The sequence below is a fragment of the Terrapene carolina genome, unplaced genomic scaffold (genome assembly GCF_002925995.2).
Source record: "Terrapene carolina triunguis isolate 2854851 unplaced genomic scaffold, T_m_triunguis-2.0 Scaffold112, whole genome shotgun sequence".
In the NCBI taxonomy this organism is placed as follows: domain Eukaryota; kingdom Metazoa; phylum Chordata; order Testudines; family Emydidae; genus Terrapene; species Terrapene triunguis.
The window spans coordinates 5052340-5076532 of record NW_020664463.1 but is presented as its reverse complement, the minus strand read 5'-3'; the positions used below and the strand labels follow the sequence as shown (position 1 = coordinate 5076532).

The 24193-nt window shown below is 44.4% G+C and overlaps 1 protein-coding gene across 1 annotated transcript in view; it reads left to right on the top strand.

Annotated features, from left to right (window-relative positions):
• The window catches only part of LOC112108936 (solute carrier organic anion transporter family member 1A2), a 23150-nt gene extending 14317 nt beyond the window's left edge, over positions 1-8833 (top strand). Inside the window, exons 10-14 of the mRNA XM_029911679.1 lie at positions 331-496; positions 6143-6327; positions 6877-6941; positions 7573-7690; positions 8671-8833. Coding sequence (XP_029767539.1) covers positions 331-496; positions 6143-6327; positions 6877-6941; positions 7573-7690; positions 8671-8821 — 685 coding nt within the window. The 3' untranslated portion in view covers positions 8822-8833. The remainder of the gene's footprint in view (positions 1-330; positions 497-6142; positions 6328-6876; positions 6942-7572; positions 7691-8670) is intronic.
• The last annotated feature ends 15360 nt before the right edge of the window (positions 8834-24193 follow it).

The window sequence follows — 24193 nt, the reverse complement described above, 5'->3', positions numbered from 1 at the left end:
ACACACACACACACACACACACACACACACACACGAATAGACGATATAAGCACCACAGGCTATGAAAGTCATGTTGTACAGCAGTCATAGTATATCTCTGTGGACTGTACAATGTCTCGAGCCAAAAAAATTACACAGAAGAAAGACTAAACCCAATGAATGTTTTATGTAAGAAATGCAGGGCTGAGTCCTGGAAAAGCTCCTGACCTACTGAGAGGGTTTATGTAGTCAATGATAAGAAGCTTCTACTGGGGGGTTGTTTTAGGTGGTGGTAGTGATGGTTGTTTTTTAACTCTTGAATTGTTTGTTCACCTTTTAAATATATTTCAGAATAGAACAGGTCTCATACATGGAAACAACCCTACTTGCTGACTGCAACAGTGATTGTGATTGCTCAGTTAAAGTGTGGGACCCTGTTTGTGGGGAGAATGGAATAACGTATGTTTCACCTTGTCTTGCTGGTTGTACAGCTTCAGATGGAACAAGAAAATATACAGTAAGGCATACCAGCTCAAATGATGAAATCTAGATAGCCCAGTGCAGTGGATCTATACATATACATTTGACTAGGATTTTATAGAGTGATAATTAGAGATGAGCAAAAAGGTTTGAATACAGGTCACTAAGGACTGACCTGACCCTTTGCCCCAAATTCAAACTGAATCTGAAAATTTGAAGCTTGAAGAAGTTCAATTAAGTTTAAAGAAAACAGAAGATTGAACAAGCCTCTTCCCTTTTATGGAATAGACAGAAGTGGAAATACCAAAATACATTCGAGAAGTTATGCCTGTGGTATTTTCCACTTGTCTAAAACCTGGAAGTGCCAGTGTTTAAAGTGGTCTAAAAAAGTTGGGGATCTATCATAATCTGGAAGCAGCAGCTTTGGTAAGATAGTGCTTAAAGTGCCCCGCTCAGCAACCAAGTGCAATTTTAAATGGGGGGGGGGTGTCTTGTGCACCCCCTCCCCCCTACACCTTTTTAAACACTGGGAAGCACTAGAAATCTCACAACAATAATAGAATTCTAAAGCAGGGCTATAATGATCTCTAACAGGATGGCTAACATACAAACAAAAACCCTGTGGAGAGGTTATCATCTTAATACGGTAAGAATTTTCCATAAGGATTTAGTTATAAATTCTTGTATGCTAGGTGGAACGTGACTGAGGGTATGTCTACACTATGAGAGTAGTTCGATTTTACTTAAATCGAATATGTGGAATCGATATTACAAAGTCGAATGTGTGTATCCACACTAAGGACAGTAATTCGACTTTGTGAGTCCACACTAACGGGGCAAGCGTCAACATTGGAAGCGGTGCACTGTGGGCAGCTATCCCACAGTTCCCGCAGTCCCCGCTGCCCATTGGAATTCTGGGTCGAGCCCCCAATGCCTTCTGGGGAAAAAAATGTGTCGAGGGTGGTTTTGGGTAACTGTCGTCATCCAACCATCACTTCCGCCCTCCCTCCCTGAAAGCGCCGGCGGGAAATCAGTTCGCGCACTTCTCTGGTCAATGACAGCGCGGACGCCACAGCACTGCGAGCATGGAGCCCACTGCGACCATCGCTGCACTTATGGCCATTGTCAACACCTCGCACCTTATCATCCACCTTTCCCAGAGGCAGATGCTGAGAAATCGGGCGAGGAGGCTACGGCAGCGCGGTGAGGACATGAAGTCTGAAAGTGGCACAGACCTGTCACAAAGCACAGGACCCCGCGCCGAGGACATCATGGTGGCAATGGGTCATGTTGATGTTGTGGAACGGCGGGGTCATGTTGATGTCTGGGCCCGGGAAACAAGTACGGACTGGTGGGACCGCATAGTGCTGCAGGTCTGGGATGAATCACAGTGGCTGCGAAACTTTCGCATGCGGTAGGGGACTTTCCTGGAACTTTGTGAGTTGCTGTCCCCTGCCCTGAAGCGCAAGGACACCCGGATGCGAGCAGCCATGACTGTCCAGAAGTGAGTGGCCATAGCCCTCTGGAAGCTTGCAACGCCAGACAGCTACCAGTCAGTCGCGAACCACTTTGGCGTGGGCAAATCTACCGTGGGGGTTGTTGTGATGCAAGTAGCCAACACAATTGTTGAGCACCTGCTCTCAAAGGTAGTGACCCTGGGAAACGTGGAGGTCATCATAGATGGCTTTGCCGCGATGGGATTCCCAAACTGCGGTGGGGCTATAGATGGAACTCACATCCCTATCCTGGGACCGGACCACCAGGCCAGCCAGTACATTAACCGAAAGGGCTACTTTTCAATGGTGCTGCAAGCACTGGTGGACCATAGGGGACGTTTTACCAACATCAACGTCGGATGGCCGGGCAAGGTTCATGACGCTCGTGTTTTCAGGAACTCTGGTCTGTTTAGACGGCTGCAGGAAGGTATTTACTTCCCGGACCACAAAATAACTCTTGGGGATGTGGAGATGCCTATAGTGATCCTCGGGAACCCAGCCTACCCGCTAATGCCCTGGATCATGAAGCCCTATACTGGCGCCCTGGACAGTGAAAAAGAACTCTTCAACTACCGGCTGAGCAAATGCAGAATGGTGGTGGAGTGTGCTTTTGGACATCTCAAGGGGAGATGGAGAAGCTTACTGACTCGCTCTGATCTCAGCGAAACCAATATCCCCATTGTTATTGCAGCTTGCTGTGTGCTCCACAATCTGTGTGAGAGCAAGGGGGAGACCTTTATGGCGGGGTGGGAGGTTGAGGCAAATAGCCTGGCTGCTGATTACGCCCAGCCAGACAGGCGTGCGATTAGAAGAGCCCAGCGGGACGCGCTGTGCATCCGGGAGGCTTTGAAAGCTAGGTTCCTGAGTGAGCAGGGTAACCTGTGACTATTAAGTTTGTTTACAGAGAAGATGAACCTGCCCCCGTTTCTTTACCCGGTTAATGTTCACTATCCTCTCCAGTTACATACCCCGTTCACCCCGTTTCCCCCGTTCCAACACACGTTTAAAAATAAAATCACTTGAAATTTGTTAATGAACACCGTTTTCTTTATTACTGTTTTCGCGTTAAAGTGTTGAACCTGGGACGCAGACTGTGGTGGGGAGCGGGTGTAGTGTAGTGATGCAAAGGACGCTTCTAAACTCGAGGAATGACAGGCTCCGCACTGGTGGACTGGTTGTTTCAACGGAGCCTGCCACCCGTCCTGTTCGGGACTCTGTGTGTGGGGGCTATGTGACTTTGTGGCAGGGGGAGGACAGTTACAGATCCCCTGCTGCGTGGCTCTGTGATCCAGGATAAGGACCGCTGCATAAGATCTCTAACCGCCCTCCCCCGCCACAAAGTCACATAGCCCCCCCCACACACAGAACATGAAAACCACCTCCCAGACCGACCAGGGTAACTAGTGACTGCAATGTGTGTGTGCCCTGCTGCTGAACCTGCCCCCGCGTCTGTACCCTGGTAAAGGTGACTGTCCTGTCCAATTACCAACCCCCTTCCCCCCCTTAAAACAGACTCTTCTCTAAAAGAACATGATGGAAACAGTAATGAACAGAAATGTGTTTTTTATTAGCAACTACACATGAAACTGGTGGATGAAACTGGGACGGGGGCTTGGGTGAGGCGGGAAGAAAAGGACTTATCAAATTTTGGGGAATGACAGCCTTCTGGTACTTGAGCAGTCTGCAGGGGTGGAGTGAGAGTTTTCACGGACTCTGCTGCCCCTCCTTCTTGGGACTTTGGGTGAGGGAGGTATGGGACTTTGTGGCGGAGGAGGGCGGTTAGAGATAGACTGCAGCGGGGCTCTGTCCTCCTGCCTCCGGTCCTGCAGAACATCCACAAGACGCCGGAGCGTGTCTGTTTGCTCCCTCATTAGTCCAAGCAGCGTTTGAGTTGCCTGCTGGTCTTCCTGCCGCCACCTCTCCTCCCGTTCAATGTGTGATTGATGGTATTGCGACATGTTCTCCCTCCACTGGGTCTGCTGGGCCGCCTCGGCTCGGGAGCAGCCCATAAGTTCGGAGAACATCTCGTCCCGTGTCCTCTTTCGGCACCTAATCTGCGCCATCCTCTGGGAGGGGGATGCCGGGGTAGGTCGGGAGACACTCGCAGCTGTGGGAAGGGAAAAAGGGAGTGAAATCCTCACAAAGATACATTTTTGTGAACAATGAACATAGTCTTTCTCTGTGAACAAGACCATGCACAGCACCTATCACATGCACACTCAGGACAAGGTCGAATTTTCGGCCTTCGCATTCAGTGCCTGGGGTCTTGGAGTACAGATCACACAAGCGGGGCAGGACAGCGGAATTCGGCTAGCAGGCGGACATGGTAAGCCGTAGACTTTTGGCTGCTGAAAGCTTAATTTATAGCAGTGCCCTCCTTTCACGTTGAAAGCAGTGCCCCTAGCGTTGGCCAGTTCCTGCTGCCGGCAATCCGGCCAGCATGAACTCTGCCCCTGTCCCACCCCCCTCGCGGCTGTCCCCAGGAAAGATCCCTGTATGCTGCCCCTGTCCCGCCTCCACCGCGTGGCTGTAAACCGCCGGTTACAGTTATGTAAAGGAACAGGCAATCAGTCCCAATACTAACATTCCCCTAATTTAAAGCAGGTCACCATGAGTGATATCACTCTGAGGATTTCGGACACTGAGAAAGCCCGCATGCTGCGTGAATGCCAGCAAAAACCAGGGCCGTATGCGGCCATGCTGTGCGAGGCACTGATCCCGGAGTACTTGCTGCTAGCCTGGCGCGGAAAAGTTTCCTACCATGGAGGACGCAATAAGGCCGCTCTCCCCAGGAACCTAATGCAAAGGCTTTCAAATTACCTCCAGGAGAGCTTCATGGAGATGTCCCAGGAGGATTTCTGCTCTATCCCCAGACATATTGACACAATTTTCCAGTAGCTGCACTGGCAAGGACTAAAAAGTAGAGCACCTAGGGCAAAGTAATCAAGCAAAACCAGACATTTTGAGATACTTTTGCAGTAGCTGCACTGGCAAGGACTAAAAAGTTAAGCGCCTAGGGCAAAGTAATCATGAAAAACCCATTGTTAATATTCCATTCCTGTTCTGATCAAAATAAATGTTTACATGTTTAAAACACTTACCGACTGATCCTTCCCCTGATTCAGGGTCAGGGTTAATGCCTTGGGAGGGTTGGTAAGGGATCTCCGTCAGGGTGATGAAGAGATCCTGGCTGTCGGGGAAACCAGTGTTGTATGCGCTGTCGACTGCCTCGTCCTCCTTATCTCCTGCCTCATCTTCCCCGTCCGCGAACATCTCCGAGGAAGCGGCCGTCGACAATACCCCATCGTCAGAGTCCACGGTCAGTGGCGGGGTAGTGGTGGCGGCCGCACCTAGAATGGAATGCAGTGCCTCATTGAAACGGCATGTGCCTCGGATCCTGAGTGTCCGTTTGCAGCTTTGGTCTTCTGGTAGCCTTGTCTCAGCTCCTTGATTTTCACGCGGCACTGCGTTGCATCCCGGCTGTATCCTCTCTCTGCCATGGCTTTGGAGATCTTCTCGTAGATCTTCGCATTCCGTTTTTTCGATCGCAGCTCGGAAAGCACGGACTCATCGCCCCACACAGCGATGAGATCCAAGACTTCCCGATCAGTCCATGCTGGGGCCCTCTTTCTAGTCTGCGATTGCATGGTCACCTCTGCTGGAGAGCTCTGCATCGTTGCCAGTGCTGCTGAGCTCGCCACGATGTCCAAACAGGAAATGAGATTCAAACTGCCCAGACAGGAAAAGGAATTCAAATTTTCCCGGGGCTTTTCCTGTGTGGCTGGTCAGAGCATCCGAGCTTGGACTGCTGTCCAGAGCGTCAGAGTGGTGCACTGTGGGATAGCTCCCGGAGCTATTAGCGTCAAATTCCATCTACACCTACCCTAATTCGACATGGCCATGTCAAATTTAGCGCTACTCCCCTCGTCGGGGAGGAGTACAGAAATCTATTTAAAGAGACCTCTATGTCAAACTAAATAGCTTCGTTGTGTGGACGGGTGCAGGGTTAATTCGATTTAACGCTGCTAAATTCGACATAACCTCCTAGTGTAGACCAGGCCTTACTCATGTTCATTATTCTCTTGCTCTGTGAATTGACTTCATTGGCACCTCACATGGTGTAAAATACTACTCCGTGTAAGGGTATTGTAGTCTGGGCCTAAATGATTAAAACCATCTTTTGACAGGTATTTGAAAATTGTACCTGTGTTGCAGCTTCTGGATTTTCATCTGGAAATGTCTCTGCGGTTCTGGGCCAGTGTGACAAAGAAGCAAACTGTGACATGATGCTTCAGTACTATTTAATATTATCCATAGTCTGCAGCTTAATTTATTCCTTAGGAGCCATGCCTGGATATATGGTTTTAATAAGGTACAGTAGAACGCCCTTACTGTAAGCACCCTACTAGAAATTTTATACTGAGGTCATGCGTCCCTATGAGTTGGTGGAGGTTCTCTGTCTTCTTATGCTGATTGTTAGGGCTTCTATTTCAGGATAAGCCTTCTCAACTTTGGAAGGTGATTTTGCTTTTGCTTTTGCCCAGATTAATGGGAGCTCATTGAGTCAGTTTACTGAGACACCTTAGCAAGGTGCATAATAGCTATGAATTTACTGATTACATCTGCTCAGCATGCATATAAACACAGCCCTGATTTAACTCCCAAAGTGTAGTCCCATCTTGCGATGGGCTCATTGCAAAACAGTAGATGGTAATATGAGGGCAGCCGTTCAAAAGTCTTGGTCAAGGATCTCGAAAAGACCTCTTCTTTCATGGGAGCCACTTAATCAAGATAATGGACCCCTGTAATTAATGGCCAAGGTAGTTGGATTGATGCAGAATTAGATTGACAAACCAATGGCAACTTTGTTTCACATTTATATTGCCAACGTTGTTTAATATACAATGCAATTCTCGCTTAGGTCTCTAAAGCCTGAAGAAAAGTCATTTGGTGTGGGTATCCATACACTTGCTTCAAGAGTATTTGGTAAGAAATGTTTTAAACCATGCTGTGAGTGCAAACAAGGACAAATGCAGAGGTTGTATTCACAATATGCATCTCCACTTATCTGAAAAAAACATCTCTGAACTGCTGGTACAGGGGCCATGGCCAGGCAAACACAAGCTTTGCTTTAGAGCCAGAGGAATCTGGGTGCAAATTAGAGCAACTTTCAGTCTGGGCTAATTTATGCCAGGGACTTGACCAGCCTCCATCTTAAAGCCACCTTGTGCCATTTTCCTCCTGCCAAATGTTCACTGAGTATAGTTCAGCTGGAAGAGAAAATCTCTCCCAAGATATCTTAAATATTTCTGTTTGATGAGTGTGGGCAAATGTTGACTTTGAAAAGCAACTACAGTATGTATGTTTTTAAACTGCAGTGTGTATAAAGTGCTAAACAGGCATCAAGGAAGAAACTACTTAGGTGGGAATAAGAGAAGGAGGCTAAGGAAAGAGAGAAGCTTGTATGAACTATAGAGAAGGGGGCTGGTGTAGGAAAAGGAAGGAACTGTGATGATCCTATATTTATTCCATTAATCAGCAGAAAAGTGTGCTTCTTACAAAAACATTGAAAAATGTCTTAGTTATCCTCACAGTCACACCTTTCTCCCCCTTCTAGCTGGAATTCCATCTCCCATTTATTTTGGAGCTTTGATAGACTCAACATGTTTGAAATGGGGAACTCTGAGTTGTGGTGGTGAAGGAGCATGTAGGATGTATGACATTGTCACATACAGGTACAGTTTCTTTTGCACACCTATCTATATCTAGTCCTCTATACTGTGTTCATCACTATAGTATCTGTTCTATTGATCTTCCTCTAGTTGACAAACCACAAAATTGGATTATAGATTTGGCCATAAACATATTCTTCATTATCAAACTATTTCCCTGTTAAGGTTACCTTTGCCAAGTATTCTGTTTCCATAACAGCTTCTGAACAAAAGTTTCTTGTTATTGCATCATGCCTGAATATAACCCCTTTCATCACAAAGAATCCTAAAATGCTTTATTATGGTACAAGTATTATTATTAATTATTATTATTTTATTATTGTGTTTATTTATTTATTTATTTGTATTACCATAGTGCCAATGGGCCCTAGTGATGGACTAGGACTCCATTGTGTTAGGCGCTGAACAAACACCTAACAAAAAGACAGGCCTTACCCCACGGGGCTTCTACCTCTGAAATGCAGCTGCTGCTGTTGGGGAAAAGTGGAAGCTGTCTAACAGTGCCAACAGCATTGCATAATATCTTTGAATAGGAAGTGAAGGACACGGTCTCCAAATGGAATCGCAGGAGTAGTTCAGGTAGAGAGAATGTAGTTTTCCAAGTTGGAATTGATCTAGGATACCATGGCTATAGCCCTCTGTAGTCCTAGAAGAAATGCTGTGAGAGCTTTAAAGACCACACGTATTCAGCTCCTCATTTATGTCTCATTGAAAAAATGGCCCTTCAGCAGACCACTATCCACTAGACCTCTGTTAGAATATTGGTTAAATATAGGCTCAGAAGTAAGAATGCCACCTCCTAAATAACCTAAGCGTTACCTCATCCATGTACTGATCCAGTGTACATTGAGATCCAAAAGAATCACAGCTCAAGCCATTAGCATACTTTCAGAGCAGCGAGATTTTACAGTGACAAGAACAAAAAGCTATGCTCTAATGCTGCAAGCAGATGTGTTTTTAATAAATCACACCTTTTATTCCAGATGGTTCTACCTGGGACTGCCAGCGATATTACGTGGAGTGTCCTACATCCCATGTGTGTTAATTCTCCTTATTTTAAAGAAACAACTTAAATCTTCTGACGGGAAGACCTTAAAGAGGTCACCAACGGCAATGGAGGCCAGAGAAGAGTAAAATGACTGAACAGAGAAGCATTCAAGCTCAGACTTTTGCAGGGCACATCATGAGACGGCCTCATAGTGTAAACTTGAACATATCTTTACTAATGATTGGTGACTGAAACTAGTGAACACTTGGACTGAGACTAATATAATTACACATAGCTAGTTCTCAGTTCCCGTCTTTAAAATATCATGTAGAACAGAGTAGACAGGAAAAAAGTGTGTGAATGGTATAAAAGCACTGAAACTCTCAATATTATAATAAAATAGGAAATGTCAGAGGCTAGTGATCTGAGGATAGTACCAAGAATCAAAAACAGCTGAGGTGAAATCCTGGCTCCATTGAAGTCAGTGGGACTTTTGCCATGGAGTTCAATAGGGCCAGGATTTCATCCTTGAATTCTACATCCACTTCTGTCACAACCTCACTTTGTGATCTTAGGCAAGTCATTTAACTCCCCGTGCCTCAGTTTCCCAAGGTGCAGGTAATACTTATTTATCCTGTTGTGAGGTGTCACAGCCATGGTCAAGTTCCCCTTGCTGGACACTCACAGCTTGCTGTTTTTGGATCCCAGCACTGGACCTGTGTACTTCTGGCTTGCTGAGTCCAAGCAGAATCCAGGCAATGCCTCTGGCTTTAGGTCTCTAGGTAGACACTCAGAGTACAGATCCTACATTTAGCACTCATTTCTGAGAGCTGGGACTTTGCAGCCAACTGCTTAGGTCTTGAGACTAGTGCCAGCTCCCTGAGTAGCTTAAGCACACCTTTCCCAGAGCTCCAACCTTGCAGGCAGTTTACAGTTTACCTCTTCAGGAACACAGTGAAATAGACAGAGATTACAGAAGGATTTCTAACACAATGACTTTTTTCTTTAGACAGCACAAAAGATACATAGATTTAGGAAAATAAGACACACTTCCACATGAATCCCTGTCTTATTTCCTTACCACTCTTGAGATTTCTTTGGGATGTGGGTCGGTGTCCTTTCAGGGACCAAGGGGGTCTCCTCTGCTGGGCCATAATCCTCCAGTTCATGACTTTTCCTTCAAATCATAGAGTCTCTCTGACCTCTGCAGTCCATTTTCTTCAGCTTTGGCTGGTCCCACAGTCAACAGGTCCGTTCTCCCTTCTAAAGCCTGTCCCTTTGTTTCTCTCTTTGAGTCTCTCTTTAAAAGGCTGTACCAACACCTCAGTCTCTTTGTTCTCCCTCTAGGGAAATTCTACTGCTCCTCTCCCCAGTCCCTGTAGACAAGTCATGTCCAACTGGATCTCTTAGACTTCAGCCATCACATTGTTTTAAGGTGCTCTCATTTGAATGTGAAGTATTCATGTTATTGACTCTCCATTGTCCCTGGTCTGGAAGGGATGTGACACCAACCCTGATAGCATATGGCTGACTTAACATCCACTGAAGTATTCAGTGATATAGCTGCTGCTGCTTCATCCCCTTATCCCATCAACCAGGGTTGAGTTATCATGCAAGTATCAGCCATCTACATCTGTCTGAAGTGGCACTAAGGTCCAGCTGTTTACCATCTTCTTTGATGAAATCCACCCAACACTTGCTCAGCTTTCCTTGAGGTCACTTTCCTACCTCCCTTTCTTTCCCTGCTATCTTCACTAGGTCCCCTCCATTCATCCTCTGCATGTGTCCAAACCAGTGAAGTTGCTGTCTTTTATGATATTGGGCTTTATTGCCTGTGCAGGTGACTGCTTTTTGTCTGACTCTTTGCTCTGACTGCTACTCCCCCGACCCTTTAGAGGTCAATTCAGATGCTGGGTGCCAGAAATCCTATTGGCCAGTGACTGCCAGACTTAGGGCGGGTAAACTTCTGGTTTAGACATGAAACACACTCCCACCAATAGCAGTAGTCCCTCGTGGAGAAGCATACTGGCCAGCCTCACTCCTCATTATAACCAGTATCTATTACAGCCCTTTGATAACTTGCCACAAAAAGAAGAAAACCGCTTGCACCAATCTAGTCATCTTGTGCCAGAGACTGTAGTGAGTTGGCTGAGGGCCTTTCTCCATTTAGACTAAGTACTTGCTCACTCTCTTCTCACCTTGTTGCCTTAGACCTGGTGGACCGTTAGCAGGAGGTACTAGTGTTGCCTTTACCCAATAGCAGGTTTCAAAACATGGATGGGTTTTCCTTCTCCTAGGTAGTCTGCCCACCCAGCTAAGGGGCCTCACCTACCCTGAGCTCTCTGGTTATTTTAAAGGCACCAGATATTTGCTTTTCACACCCTCACTTTTAGTAAAAACATATGACGGGACATCAGTGGCTACTGTAGACACCAGCTTTTTTTAGGCATTTTATAGATGCTGGGAGGTCATTGCCAACCCCACTCTGGCCAGAACAGCCCCTTTGGGAAGCACATTCAGTAATATAGCCATTTCATAAAAATCAACCAAAATTCATAAATCGGACATAGACACATCACCCCAAATCATCACATGAGGATTAGTTCAAGTTGTTTGTACAGAGCCTTGAAGATGAAAAGTTCTCAGCATTTGTGTGTGCTGTGACAAATGGGCACACCTAAGGAGGAAATAAAAAATGACACTTGTGAGGCTTGGTCTACCCTATATTGGCATAGCTATGTCAGTCAGGGGTGTGTGAAAAATCAGACCCCTGATCAACACAGCTAATGCTAACAAAAACCCCAGCATTGATGCAGCCATGGTGACAGAAGTGTGCTTTTGTTGGCATAGAGAACATCGTTGGGGAGGTGGTGTTCCTACACCTGCAGAAAAACTCCTTCTGTTAGCATAGGCTGTGTCTACACCAGGGGGCTATGCCTGCATAAATATGCCAACACAGGCACTGTAGTGTAGAGGTAGCCTGAATTATACGTAATAAAAGGGCAAAATAGCCTTCCTTTGCCAATTGTATTGATGGCTGTGAAATAGCAAATTTTCCCATGTTTTTCCAATTTGTATCTGCCATGGTAAATGATAGAAGTCACTAATTTTTATTAATTATTTTATGTCTCCCATATGGAAGATGCTATAGTCACGATCTGAACTGGAGCTGCCGCTAACCAGCTGTCAGAGGTTTGAATTCTAGTGAGCAAGCTCCCCAGCAATGTCTTAAAATATGGAGGGGCAGGGAGGAAGGAGAGAGAGACTTAAAGATTTCTTGCATCTCCATTTGGCATCTCCTTTGGACAAAGTGATTTGTAAATTGCATCTTTTTTTCCCCCTCCCATGTCTAAGGCTTGACTTGTCATGTGTGTTATCACTGGAGCTTAAAATGGAGAGAACTTGCATGGACAGCATGATATCCTATTAAAAAATTATCCAGTTTTAATGAACGTAAGCCAAAATATTAAAAGTGAGGAAAAAGCTCAGCTTAGTCATGTGTTTGTGTGCGCATGTTTGTGAGAGCCTGTGAAAGTGTATGTAAAGGGCACCACCAGTTTATATGTACTTTTTTGAATATAATATATATTTACAATCTCTGGCCCATAAACAGTTTCTGTCTATTCTTTTAATTGTTTCATTTCACGTTGAAATACCTATTTTGGCAGGTATTTTTCAAGCTAGTGTTTTGAAGCAACAGCCTGAGAAGTATACGTGTGTATAGGCTCTAAGCCTGGGCTGCCACCATCTGATGGGCTTTCCCAGAAAGACAAGAGTAGCTGCTGCTGCTCCTGAACCCTTTATGAACCCAGAAAGGACAAGGAACCTCTTCCTTTGACGCTGCGGGATGGAAGGGCCAGGTAGGGTGACCAGATGTCCCGATTTTATAGGGACAGTCCCGATTTTTCGGTCTTTTTCTTATATAAGCTCCTATTACCCCCCACTCCCGTCCCAATTTTTCACATTTGCTGTCTGGTCACCGTAGGGCCAGGAGTCCTTTTCCAGCCTAGGATGGGCAGAGAAGAAGAGGACACTTGGATCCCTAATAAATCCTGTGTAGGTGTTATTGTGGTTCTCAGCTGGCCCCTAAATGCTACTGTGGGAAGAGCGTTGTCTGCAAAATGCTATTATGGAAGAAATGCAATTAAACCGTGATTTATTATTATTATTGATTTAGATCTATAAAAATGCTAAAAAAGGATGCCTAGCCACACACGTCAGGCACTTTTGACATTATTTAGGAATCCACCCTTCAGGTAGCACTACAATTTAAGAAGTAATGAATGGCAATAGATATAGTGAAATTGCAATATAGTAGCTTCACTCACATTCCTGTTTCTAACACAGACTGGAAGAGCTTCTGTCCTCTCACATTCTATAGCAGGGGTGGCCAAACTTACTGACCTTCTGAGCTGCATATGACAATCTTCAAAAGTTCGAGAGCCTGCCAGGGCTCAGGGTTTCAGTACCGCAGGAGGTACCTGCCAGGGCTCGGGCTTCAGCCCTGATCCTGCTGAAGCCCCGAGCCCCATCAGGTGCCTTCTGTGGGGCTGAAACCCTAAGACTCCCCTACCTGCTGGGCAGAAGCCAGAGGTGATGCATGGGCACCTGGGGTTACATGCGCCCTCAGATTTTTGCCAAGGTTTGCTGGTCCCACTCAGTTACATGGTGCCTCTGGGCCCCCTTCCTGCACCACAGCAGCTGGAGCCGGCAAGCTGGAAGCTGCAAGCTGTGGCCATGAGGAGAGGCAGTGGCAAACAGCTGGTAGCAGCAGGGAGAGCCTCTGCTTTTGCTGCTGCCTCTTCCCACAGAGCTAAAGCAGTGGCCCCTCCCTGCAGCTCCCAGCTGTTTGCTGCTGCCTCTCCACACTGAGCTAACAGCTGAGAGCTGCAGGGAGGGGGCTGCTGAGAGTAAGGGGGAGGGCAAACCTTTAAATTGTGCCCCCCCCCCACACTCTCAGCAGGCACCAGCTGTCTCTGGCAGACGCCCTGAGCTCCCCCACCCCCACCAGTCTGGTAGGCGGAGAATGGAGGGGCATGGGTGACTCCAGGAGCCGCACTTTAACTGGGAAAGAGCCGCATGTGGCTCACAAGCCATGATTTGGCCGCCTCTGCTCTATAGGAAGGGTGAATGGGAGAGAGTGCATCTTGCTTCTGGAACAGTGTGTGACCCTGATGATCAAGCCCCCTGTACCCTATGGCAAGCTGGATCTAACGTCAGCAGCCAGGTCTTTTGGTTTGGTAGCACTCTGGTGTGGTGTGTGTGTATGTGTATGTGTGTGTGTATATATATATATATATATGCCAGCTTCTTTGAAATTTTTAAAATGGAGGGTTTGAATGAATTCTTTGTGAAACTGAATAATGCTTTCAGTAAGTAATGCATTCAGTAGCCGCTGTGCTACTACTTTTGACATTAAATTCAATTTATTTTACAGTCTCCACATTTCCAGGGACTGAGTCAACCTCTGCATTACTCCAGTTTTACACTGGTACAACTCCATTAACTCAATGATGAATCAAGCCCTCAGTGTTCAGGATGCCATATATTTTTATATTGATAATGTAGACCTGCATCATAGAAGATTTTCATCAGGAAGCTGGAGGTTTCAGTAACTGGATAGAGGATCATTCTGGCTTTTAGGCACATGAGGTGGTGTAAGAAACTACTTGGCATTGTGGCACATTAGAAGGATGTTTTTGCTAAAAAGATCATCAGCGCAAATAGTTTGGAATGTTAACAATTAAATGATTAGGTTTCAGAGTCAACACACCATTGAGCTGAATAGGAACAATTTATATCAGTCTTAGAGTTCTTTTTTTAGGCTGCCTGAAAAGTAACAATCTTGCTTTGGTTCAAATTTGATTTACATTTCTAGGCTGCAAGGTCTAGACATTTTATTTTTAATGAAAGTTGGGGGGCATGATTCTGTGGCAAGAGGTGGATTCTGCAGCCACAGATTAGTGGAATTCCTGGAGTCCAGCGGTTGATGCTAGTGAGAAGCATGTACCAACACATGTAAACAAATCTAAAGATGCATAAGAACAAGCACAGAGAGTTACAGCTCCAGACCTCATTCTGTAGGGGCCAGAAGTGGAACGAATTTTTCCTACCAGGCTGTGGAGCTCCAATGCCACTACTTCTGCCTTGAAGTTGCTGTAACCCCTGCTGCTGCTGCTGCACTCCTTGGGACAAAATAGATGGTAATCAGTCCCACATTTCCCCCTCTCATGTCCTGTGGCCATCCCCAGCTGCAAGGGGCACGGAGGGGGCCTCTGGAACTGGGCTTTGCAACAGTCAGGGACTCTTCATCCCTTGTGGGGGCTTCCCACATATTCACATTGTACAGACCCACTCCCATCCTTCTGCAACAGGGACTTTCTACACCCACAGAAGAAAGGGAAGGATCTTCCCCAAAGTGTATACATTAGGTCATCTAAATTATGTTTTACTTTTGGGGTGCTTATGTGTGTTTGAAACATCTGGCAAAATTTGCATTGACTTTAATGGAGCCATAATTTCATCCCTGGAGGTTAATGTTTCCCTCTCCAGTTATGTGGTACTTCACTGTTGGGTTTTTCACAGCTAATTCTTTTGAAAAAAATAGGCCATGCCCCTTCTTGCTCTCTGCACCAGCCACCAGCCAGCAGAGCCGGACTGGAGCACTGTAGGAAGCGGGAGGAGGGGTAAATAATGCATCCCGTAATATCAAGCACAGTTTTGTGTATTTACCCCAGACCTCCTAGGCATTGTGCTTGCCTGAAGCATGGTGCCTGCTTGAGTTTCTTCATTGTTCTTGTTACCTCAAGTTATTTGCTTAAAGTCACCATCCTGCGCTGTGGTAATTATATTCTTCCAAAGCTAGAGTTAAAATCTCTCACAAACATTTCTCTCCAGTCAGTTTGGTGCCAAGGTAACCTGGGAAACTTGAATAGATACAGGGCTCTGAAGTCCCACAGTTGTGTGCAACAACAAAGCTTAGTTTGTTACCAGTTTCAAGGGAACACTGCCAAGGATTTCTGGACTATTTAACTCACTGTATTTTGAAATTGTACTAATCAGGTAGGAAAATCCTCAAAGTTTCAAATATTAATTCTTTTAGTTGATATGTTCACTCTGTTTTTAATCTACAAAATATGCTTCTCAGTTCATCTGATTCAGAATGTGGACATTAGTAAAGGGACACCATAAACAGACATTTTGAAATCAATACCTGTCTATTTAATCTATTTATCTATTGAGAGGCAGGCATGAGAGAGAGAGAGAATGGTGTACAGGTACCACAGGTCTTATCAGCATTACTTTGAGACGGGCATATTACTTGCAAGTGGCAAAACCGTACGTGCATTATACAGGTGATCACAAATGACTGCTAATAAAACCTTAATAACATGTCACACCATCATATGTCTGTATGTCCCATGTCTGTTACGGAAAGCTTTTGTTTTTAGTATTGTTTTTGGAGATTAAAAAATGTATTGAAACTATTTCTTGTATTTCTCCAACTATAAAGCCAGGTGACTCAGATTTTCATTTGAGTTTATAGGTGTTCGCTGGCTAATGACCTTGAGATATATCCAACCTTCCAATAATAAAGAGGTTAATTCTGCTGTTTATTCTAATGTATTTCTAGTCTCTGGCTCCATTAATAATGCCACCTCATAAAGTGCACCCAAACACCTTGGCTGGGATTTTCATAAGAGCCTAGGGGAGTGAGGTAGTGAACGTCTATTGAAAATCAGTGGATTTGGGGTTCTTAAGTCCCAGCCTTAAGGAACAATCTAAATGATTCTGCATTATGGTGGAAAAGCCAGGTTTGGATACAGGGTAATATTTTCAAAAGCAAGGTAGTCCCACTTTCAAAAAATGCCCTAGGCATTTAGGAGCCTAAGTCCTGTCAGCTTTCAATGTAACTTGGTTTCATATGTGCCTATGTCACTTTTGAACTTGGAATCTCAGCTTCTACGTCAGTTAGGAGTGTTTGAAAATTTTAGCAATGAACTTGTTTCAATTTGCCGGGCTGGTAGTAGGCTAAGCATGACAAAGTTATCTGCCAAATATGCTATAGTCCTTGACAATTTACAGCTCCCCATGCCAGATCACATGTATAAAGGGCTTTTATTAGTGCCTAGGGGAGCCAAGGCCCAGATCCTCAAATGTATTTAGGTGCCTAAATAGGCAAAAGTGCCTATTCTCCAAGTTGGAGGTCATGTATCACATAATTATTGCCTCCAAAGATGGGTGTTTGGGAAATACAAAGGGAAAATGCCAGTGATGCAGGGCAGAAAGGTATGTATTGTGGGTGGGGAGTTATTTAATTCTTCAAGGTTGGGCAGTGTGACAGGAAAGTCCTCATTTGGAGAACAGTGGGCCAAAAGCCCATTATGGGTGCGGGGAAGGGGAAGAGATTGAACTCAAAGACGATGTTTTATGTAAAATGTCTTGATCCCAATTGTGTGCGTTTTTAACAACTGGCCTGTTTAACAGTGTTACCATTTAACTGGCTCCAAACAGACTTTGGAGCTAGACATCTCACCAAGATGAATGGCGAAGCAAAGCAGTACAGTTCATACTGTACCTTTCTGTTACTATTGTTTTGGGGCAGTTTTCTGGAAGGCTGGACAAACAGGCAACAGTAACTGCTAGCTGCAACATGAAGGTTCTTTTGGATGGAAAAACAACCTGTAGAAACTTTACTCAATAAATTAAATAAAAATCTTGGGCTTCCACAGAAAACTTCAGAAATTGCTAAGAGTGCCCGATAGAGCATGATCTGTGCTTTATTATTTTATTTGACATAGTTTGCCATGTCACATTGTATCATTGTTCTCAAAACACCTCTTAAATAATCTGGCTAGCAGGGAATTCAGCATCTTGCTGCTGCTACCTTATATTATAAAACCCGTACCCCCACTGATAACAGGTGTACCCAGGCAAATAAGTGCTTAAGAACTGTATTAAACCTAGGTATTTTATTTATTTATTTGCTATTTATTATAGGGACTACTAAGGGCCAGTTGCAGGCAGTGGCAAATCCCACGCTGAGTTCAATAGGATCATTAGCCCCAAATTTCTTTCCTTTTTTTGGTAATTATTTTTATTGGTTGCCATGTAAAAGGTTGGCCTCATAAAACCTTTCTCCAGAAACTAGAAAAAATGGAAGGTTGTTACACTGGAGAAAAGTCTCAGGTGAATTTAGACCAGTGGTTCTCAACCTTTTTTTCATTTGCAGACCCCTAAAAACTTTTGAATGAATGTGCAGACCCTTTGGAAATCTATTGTCTGTATAGATAGTTGAATTCTGTTCGGTCAGTTTTCAGTCTAAGTCTTTCACGACCCCTTAGACATAGTCTGCGGACCTCCAGGGGGTCCCTGGACCACAGGTTGAGAACCACTGAATTTGACTACCTTTTCTTGCCATGTTTGCTAGTCGGAAATGGCTTGAGCAGTGAAGGTTGGACGTGAGTATGAGCTTTCCCTACATTCAGAGATATTTGGGTCCATCTCAGGCTTGTCCATACTAATCAGTGCAGATATTTGTATTTAGAGAAGGCTTTACTTTTTCCCAGCGCATCTTCTCTTCTTATTTGGTGATATCCTACTACTGAATTTGTGACATCAGACATTTCCATGGCAACAGACTGTGATGCCATTACCAAAGGATTATAAATTTACTAAAGGATTAGAGAAATGGAGAGTCTGGTACATGAGAGAGAACTCTTAGGTTTAAACATGGTTGGCTGAAATAATACCAACAGGAGCTCTGAAAATGGCCAGCACATTACAGTTTGTACTCTGTGTGTGTATGTGTGTTGTAAGTTTTCTGCAGTATTACAGGTTGAAGGATCTAAGGGAACTAATTCATAACCACATAGAAAGCTCCTCCCTCCCCCAGCATATTTCAGGTGGAGCTGATGTCTTTGGACTATAACCAGTGTATTCATTCAGTTCTTTTTCATATTTCTGTCTTTTACTCTGTGTCCTGTCTTCACTCTCTTCTTAAATGTTGTAATACCTAAAGTATGAGAAACTCCTTCATCATTCATTTTTCTTTGAAAGCAGATTCAGACTAAATACTTCTGCAAAACACTGAAAAAATCTGCATTTGTTTTATTCTGCATGGCTTTGAAAGCAGATTCTCTCTCTCACTGGTTTTGCATTTAATACTTTTTGCCCCCTACTTCCCCAGCTCCTGCACAAAAGGAGAAAACCACAAGAAAAGCTGTAGTTGAGGCTCTCTGACAAAGCAATGCTTTTCAAGAGCTACTTTGTACCCTTTGAATGTATTTTCATAAAGCAGGGGAACATAAGGACTTTGAGTTCCTCATTCTTTACTATCCTTCTCACCCAGAGTGAAATCATAAGTGTTTGATCATTGCTTAAGAAATAGTTTAAGAAATGTGACCCGTTAATCTTGTCTTTTTAAGGGCTAAATTCTCTGCTAGTTAAAACTAGGTTCAACTCCCCTGAGGCTCGCATCAGTAACCTAATATAACCAGGGCCCATTTTACATGAGTACAGGGGAGCTGCACCAGTTTACACTAGCAGACAGCTTGTTCCCATGGTTTTAGGATATAGCCCCCATCGAGGTGAGATTAGGAACCAGCAGCCACTCCCGCTCTGGCATTCTACCTGAAGCCAGCACAATGCCTCCAGAAGTGCTGGGGGGGGAGTATACCCAAGGGGCCCCATTTACACCCTTTTACCTAGTGCACATTCACTTCCCCAGCAACTTCATTAGGCCAATGTCCACCCTAGAGTTCCTCAGGCTTGTGCTTGGCCCCTATACAGAGATGCAAGGGGCAGGTGGGAAGGAAAAGTTCCCTTGCCCCCCAACCTTCCCTTTGCTTCTGCCTCACCCACCATTGTATGCCCATGCAGGAATAGATGCAGTCTAAACCCTTCATTTATTATTTTAATTCTCAGTGTTTCTGGACCACAGGCTCTTTCCAAGAAATATAACTAAATAATTTACCATGAAGTAAAAAATAAATATTCTATAGAACCAGAACTTTCACTTAAAGTGGTATCAACTAAGGCACACGCAAGACATGACGAATGGGTCATCTGGCTAATACACTCAGTACCTTATCATCGTTCAGCTCAGCCACAGGCTCCTTTAGTTGTGCGGAAATGCTCCTTCAGAAAAATAGCATCGTGGCGATTTTAAGTCAGTTAAAAACATATTTATTTGATAGGATGTTCTCAGGTTATTCACATGCAGTCCAATTTCTAAGCAAACTTCTGTGTATAGAGGTAATTACTGAAACGTGGAGGGTTTGTTTACCTCATTAATATTGTGAAATCTGGCTGAGCACACGAGAATGAAGAGAGTTGTTCCTTCTTGCCCTGGACCTTGGGCAGTCGTTTTCACCAGTGGGTATAAAGCTCTACCATTCAGGTTCAGTGACACTTTACCCGCACACTGAGCACGGTAACAGAAAATCAGACCCAAAGAAAGTATCACTTCAGATATAGCTACAGCCGAGTTACTTTACATCAGATTTTAGGCAGTTCATTGTGTATTTTTTTTAGAAACTTACTGCAGTAAAATGGGCTGTAATTTTTGTTACATTCTTACCTCAGTGTATGTTACTATTGTTTAATATGACTTTTATGTACATATAGGCTACATCTGCACTAGGAGCTAGGGGTGTGATTCACCTGCTTGTGTACCTTACTTGCGCTAGCTCTCATCCAGCTAGCCTGAGCATGAATAGCAGTGTAGCCAGGGCAGCACAAGTAGCAGTGGCATGGCTGAGGCGTGTTAGAATAATAGAATTACAGGGTTAGAAGGGCCGGCAAGGGTCATCTACTTAAACCCCTTGCCAAGATGCAGGATTTGTTGTGTCTAAATCATCCAAGACAGATGGCCTTCCGCCGAATTGCTGCCGCAGATCGCAATCGCGATTGCGGCTTTTTTTTTTTTTTGGCTGCTTGGGGCAGCCAAAACCCTGGAGCCGGCCCTGTCCACAACCTCCCTAGGCAGTCTGTTCCATTGTCCTACTGTTCTTACAGTCAGGAAGTTTTTCCCGAGATTTAATCTAAATCTGCCATGCTGTAGTTTGAACCTACTGCCTCTTGTCCTGCCCTCTGTGGCAGGAAAAAACAACTTTTCTCCATCCTTTTTTTTTTTTTTTTTTTGGCACTTCTTCTTTAGCAGGAGCGCCGCCAGCTTTTCGGGTGCCCTAGGCGACGGAAGGTCCCACCCCGAAATGCCACCCCCCCACAGAGGCAGCGGAAGGTCCCGCCGCCGAAATACCACCACAGTTGCCACCCCCCAAATTGTAGTGCCCTAGGCGACCGCCTAATGGGTTGCGCCGGCCCTGCTCACCAGTTTCAGGTGGGTTTGTACTTGGCAGGGCTCAGCTGTGACTCTGCTAGTGCTACCCTTGCTGCCGTAGCTCACTCTAGCATGATGAGAGCTAGCATGGCTATGTATGCACGAACAGGGAAATCACACTCCTAGCTCATAGTGTAGCCATAGAGGGAGATATTCTATGATACAAATAGGAATTAGGCACCCAACTCCCAAAGCATTTTAAGGGCAGCTAGGCATCTAACTAACTCCCCTTTCTGCCTTTGAAAGTGTCCCCATATTGTTTTGCTTGTTTGTGTGGGTATAACCTTTGCTTGTTTGTGTGAGCAGCAGGTCCACTTCTAAGAAATAATTCTGTTGGTTAAATTAAGGCCCTGATTCAAGATACTTCAGTGTGTGTGTAGCTTTAAGCATGTGCTTAAGTATCATGCTGAATTAAGATCTAAGACAACAAACCCACTTTTCTTGTGATAGCCACATTATTGGGTCCATTAAAATTAAATGGCCTTTTAGATATAAGTGTTGTGTGGGAATAATCCTCAGGGTGAATAATTTTTTGCTGCAGAAACGCAGCCCACCTGCTTTTCAAGGGAGCTATGAATAGTTGTCAGACTTTAATTTTTATTTCAAGAGACCATTCTCCATATAAGATAGGTGTCCGAGGGGGACTGGGCCCGCCCATCTGCTGGAGTGTTTTGTATACACGTTTTTCTATCTTTGTCTCCTATTATTTATCTCTACAATCCAGAGATCTAGAGTAGCTTGAACTATTAATATAATGTCACATGAAGGCTCAGAACAGCCACACCATCCCATTCCCTGCCACACACACATTTACTGAGATGTAAGATCTCTGCCAGAAAAAAATACAACCCAGTAGTTGAGCATAAATAAGTTAAACACAATTCACTATCCTAAAAGCTATTTGTGTCTTTCATTGCTCGTGGAAGTCAATGAGATCTTGCCATTGGATTCAATGGGCATAGGATTAAGCTCTTATTCTCTTCCGCTTATTTCCTCAATTGTCCCTCCAGAATTGTGCTGAGTTGCAGCTGGCATAGGAAAGCCGGCATTGTGGCTGCTTTTTTGCTCTACCTGCCCTCTAGATAAATAGAGGAGTTTGGTGTACAGGGTGTGAACCAGTTTCAAGAGCACTTAAGTCACTAAAGGCATGAAACTATTAAATGAAACTTCAAAGCTCCATTGAATTCTTTTGATTGTGGTTTTTGTCCATTTTTATACATATGATTATAAAGTTCTGATTGGACATCTAAGTCTCATTTTCTGGGTTTTACTCATCATAGGCACAGATCCTACAATTGGATCCATACCAGCAAAACCCTGCACTGGTCCACTGGCATGGACCTGATTGCAGGATGTGGGCCAAGGCTAACAAGGGGCTCATGACCATTTTTCCAAGTACTCCATAATATCCACATAGTTAAAACACTGTCTTAAAGGCAAGTGTTGGTCACATTACACATAACCCAAAATTAAGTAGCTGGAGGAGAGACTCATTTATTTTAAGTTATTTTGTGGGGAGAGCCCTAACATTTTAGAGAAGCTTTTGTTTTGTTTTTTGCTTTGCTTTTTATAACTGAAGCATTAAGAACCATGAAAAGCTGGTTTTCTTTAATTAAACAAGCTTATGCACTGAAGGGACAATAGTCATTTTTTTGACAGCTGCATCAGATTTCATACCCCTTAATCTGAATTCTTTTAAGAATGAGAAAGTTTCAGTGCTCACATTCCTAATGCAGGCTAAAAAAATGGGCTAATTAAACTATGGGCCTATTATTAAAAGACTAACAGTGACATGGTGATTAAAAGGAGTCTGAGTACAATTTACAAGTTTTGTATATCTTCTTATACAGTAGCAAAAATGAACTGCAATTTGATTTGCTCGCACAAACCAAATATCGGATCTCCTAACCCAGTGTAAGTTAAATCACAGCATAGAAATGACCAATTCACTCAATTCATAGACTCCAAGGCTAGGAGGGAGCATTGTGATCATCTAGTCTGTATAATACAGGCCAAAGTACCGCCAGCTTGTTTAGCCTAACCAAAAGAAGGCTTAGGGGAGATATGATTGCTGTCTATAAATATATCAGAGGGATAAATACCAGGGAGGGAGAGGAATTATTTAAGCTCAGTACCAATGTGGACACAAGAACAAATGGATATAAACTGGACATCAGGAAGTTTAGACTTGAAATTGGATGAAGGTTTCTAACCATCAGAGGAGTGAAGTTCTGGAACAGCCTTCCAAGGGGAGCAGTGGGGGCAAAAGACATATCTGGCTTCAAGACTAAGCTTGATAAGTTTATGGAGGGGATGGTATGATGGGATAGCCTAATTTTGGCAATTAATTGGTCTTTGACTATTAGTGGTAAATATGCCCAATGGCCTGTGATGGGATGTTAGATGGCAGTTACTACAAAGACTTCTTTCCTGGATGTCTGGCTGGTGAGTCTTGCCCACATGCTCAAGGTTTAGCTGGTCGCCATATTTGGGGTCGGGAAGGAATTTTCCTCCAGAGCGGATTGGGAGAGGCCCTGGGGGTGTCTCACCTTCCTCTGCACCGTGGGGCATGGGTCAGTTGCTGGAGGATTCTCTGCACCTTGAAGTCTTTAAAAAAGGGGTCAGCAATCTTTCAGAAGTGGTGTGCCGAGTCTTCATTTATTCACGCTGATTTAAGGTTTCGCGTGCTAGTAATACATTTTAATGTTTTTAGGTCTCTTTCTATAAGTCTATAATATATAACTAAACTTTTGTTGTATGTAAAGTAAATAAGGTTTTTTTAAATGTTTAAGAAGCTTAATTTAAAATTAAATTAAAATGCAGAGCCCCCCGGACCGGTGGCCAGGACCCGGGCAGTGTGAGTGCCAATGAAAATCAGCTCGCGTGCCACCTTCGGCACACGTGCCATAGGTTGCCTACCCCTGCTTTAAACCATGATTTGAGGACTTCAATGGCTCAGACATAGGTTAGGGGTTTGTTGTGGGAGTGGGTGGGTGAGATTCAGTGGCCTGTGTTGTGCAGGAGGTCAGACTAGACGATCATATTTTTCCCTTCTGACCTTAAAGTCTATGACTCTATGACTCTAATTCCTAGAGCAGATCTTTTAGGGGAAAAAAACAATGATACCCTGTCAAGGCTGTATCCCCACTTTGAACTTTAGGGTACAAATGTAGGG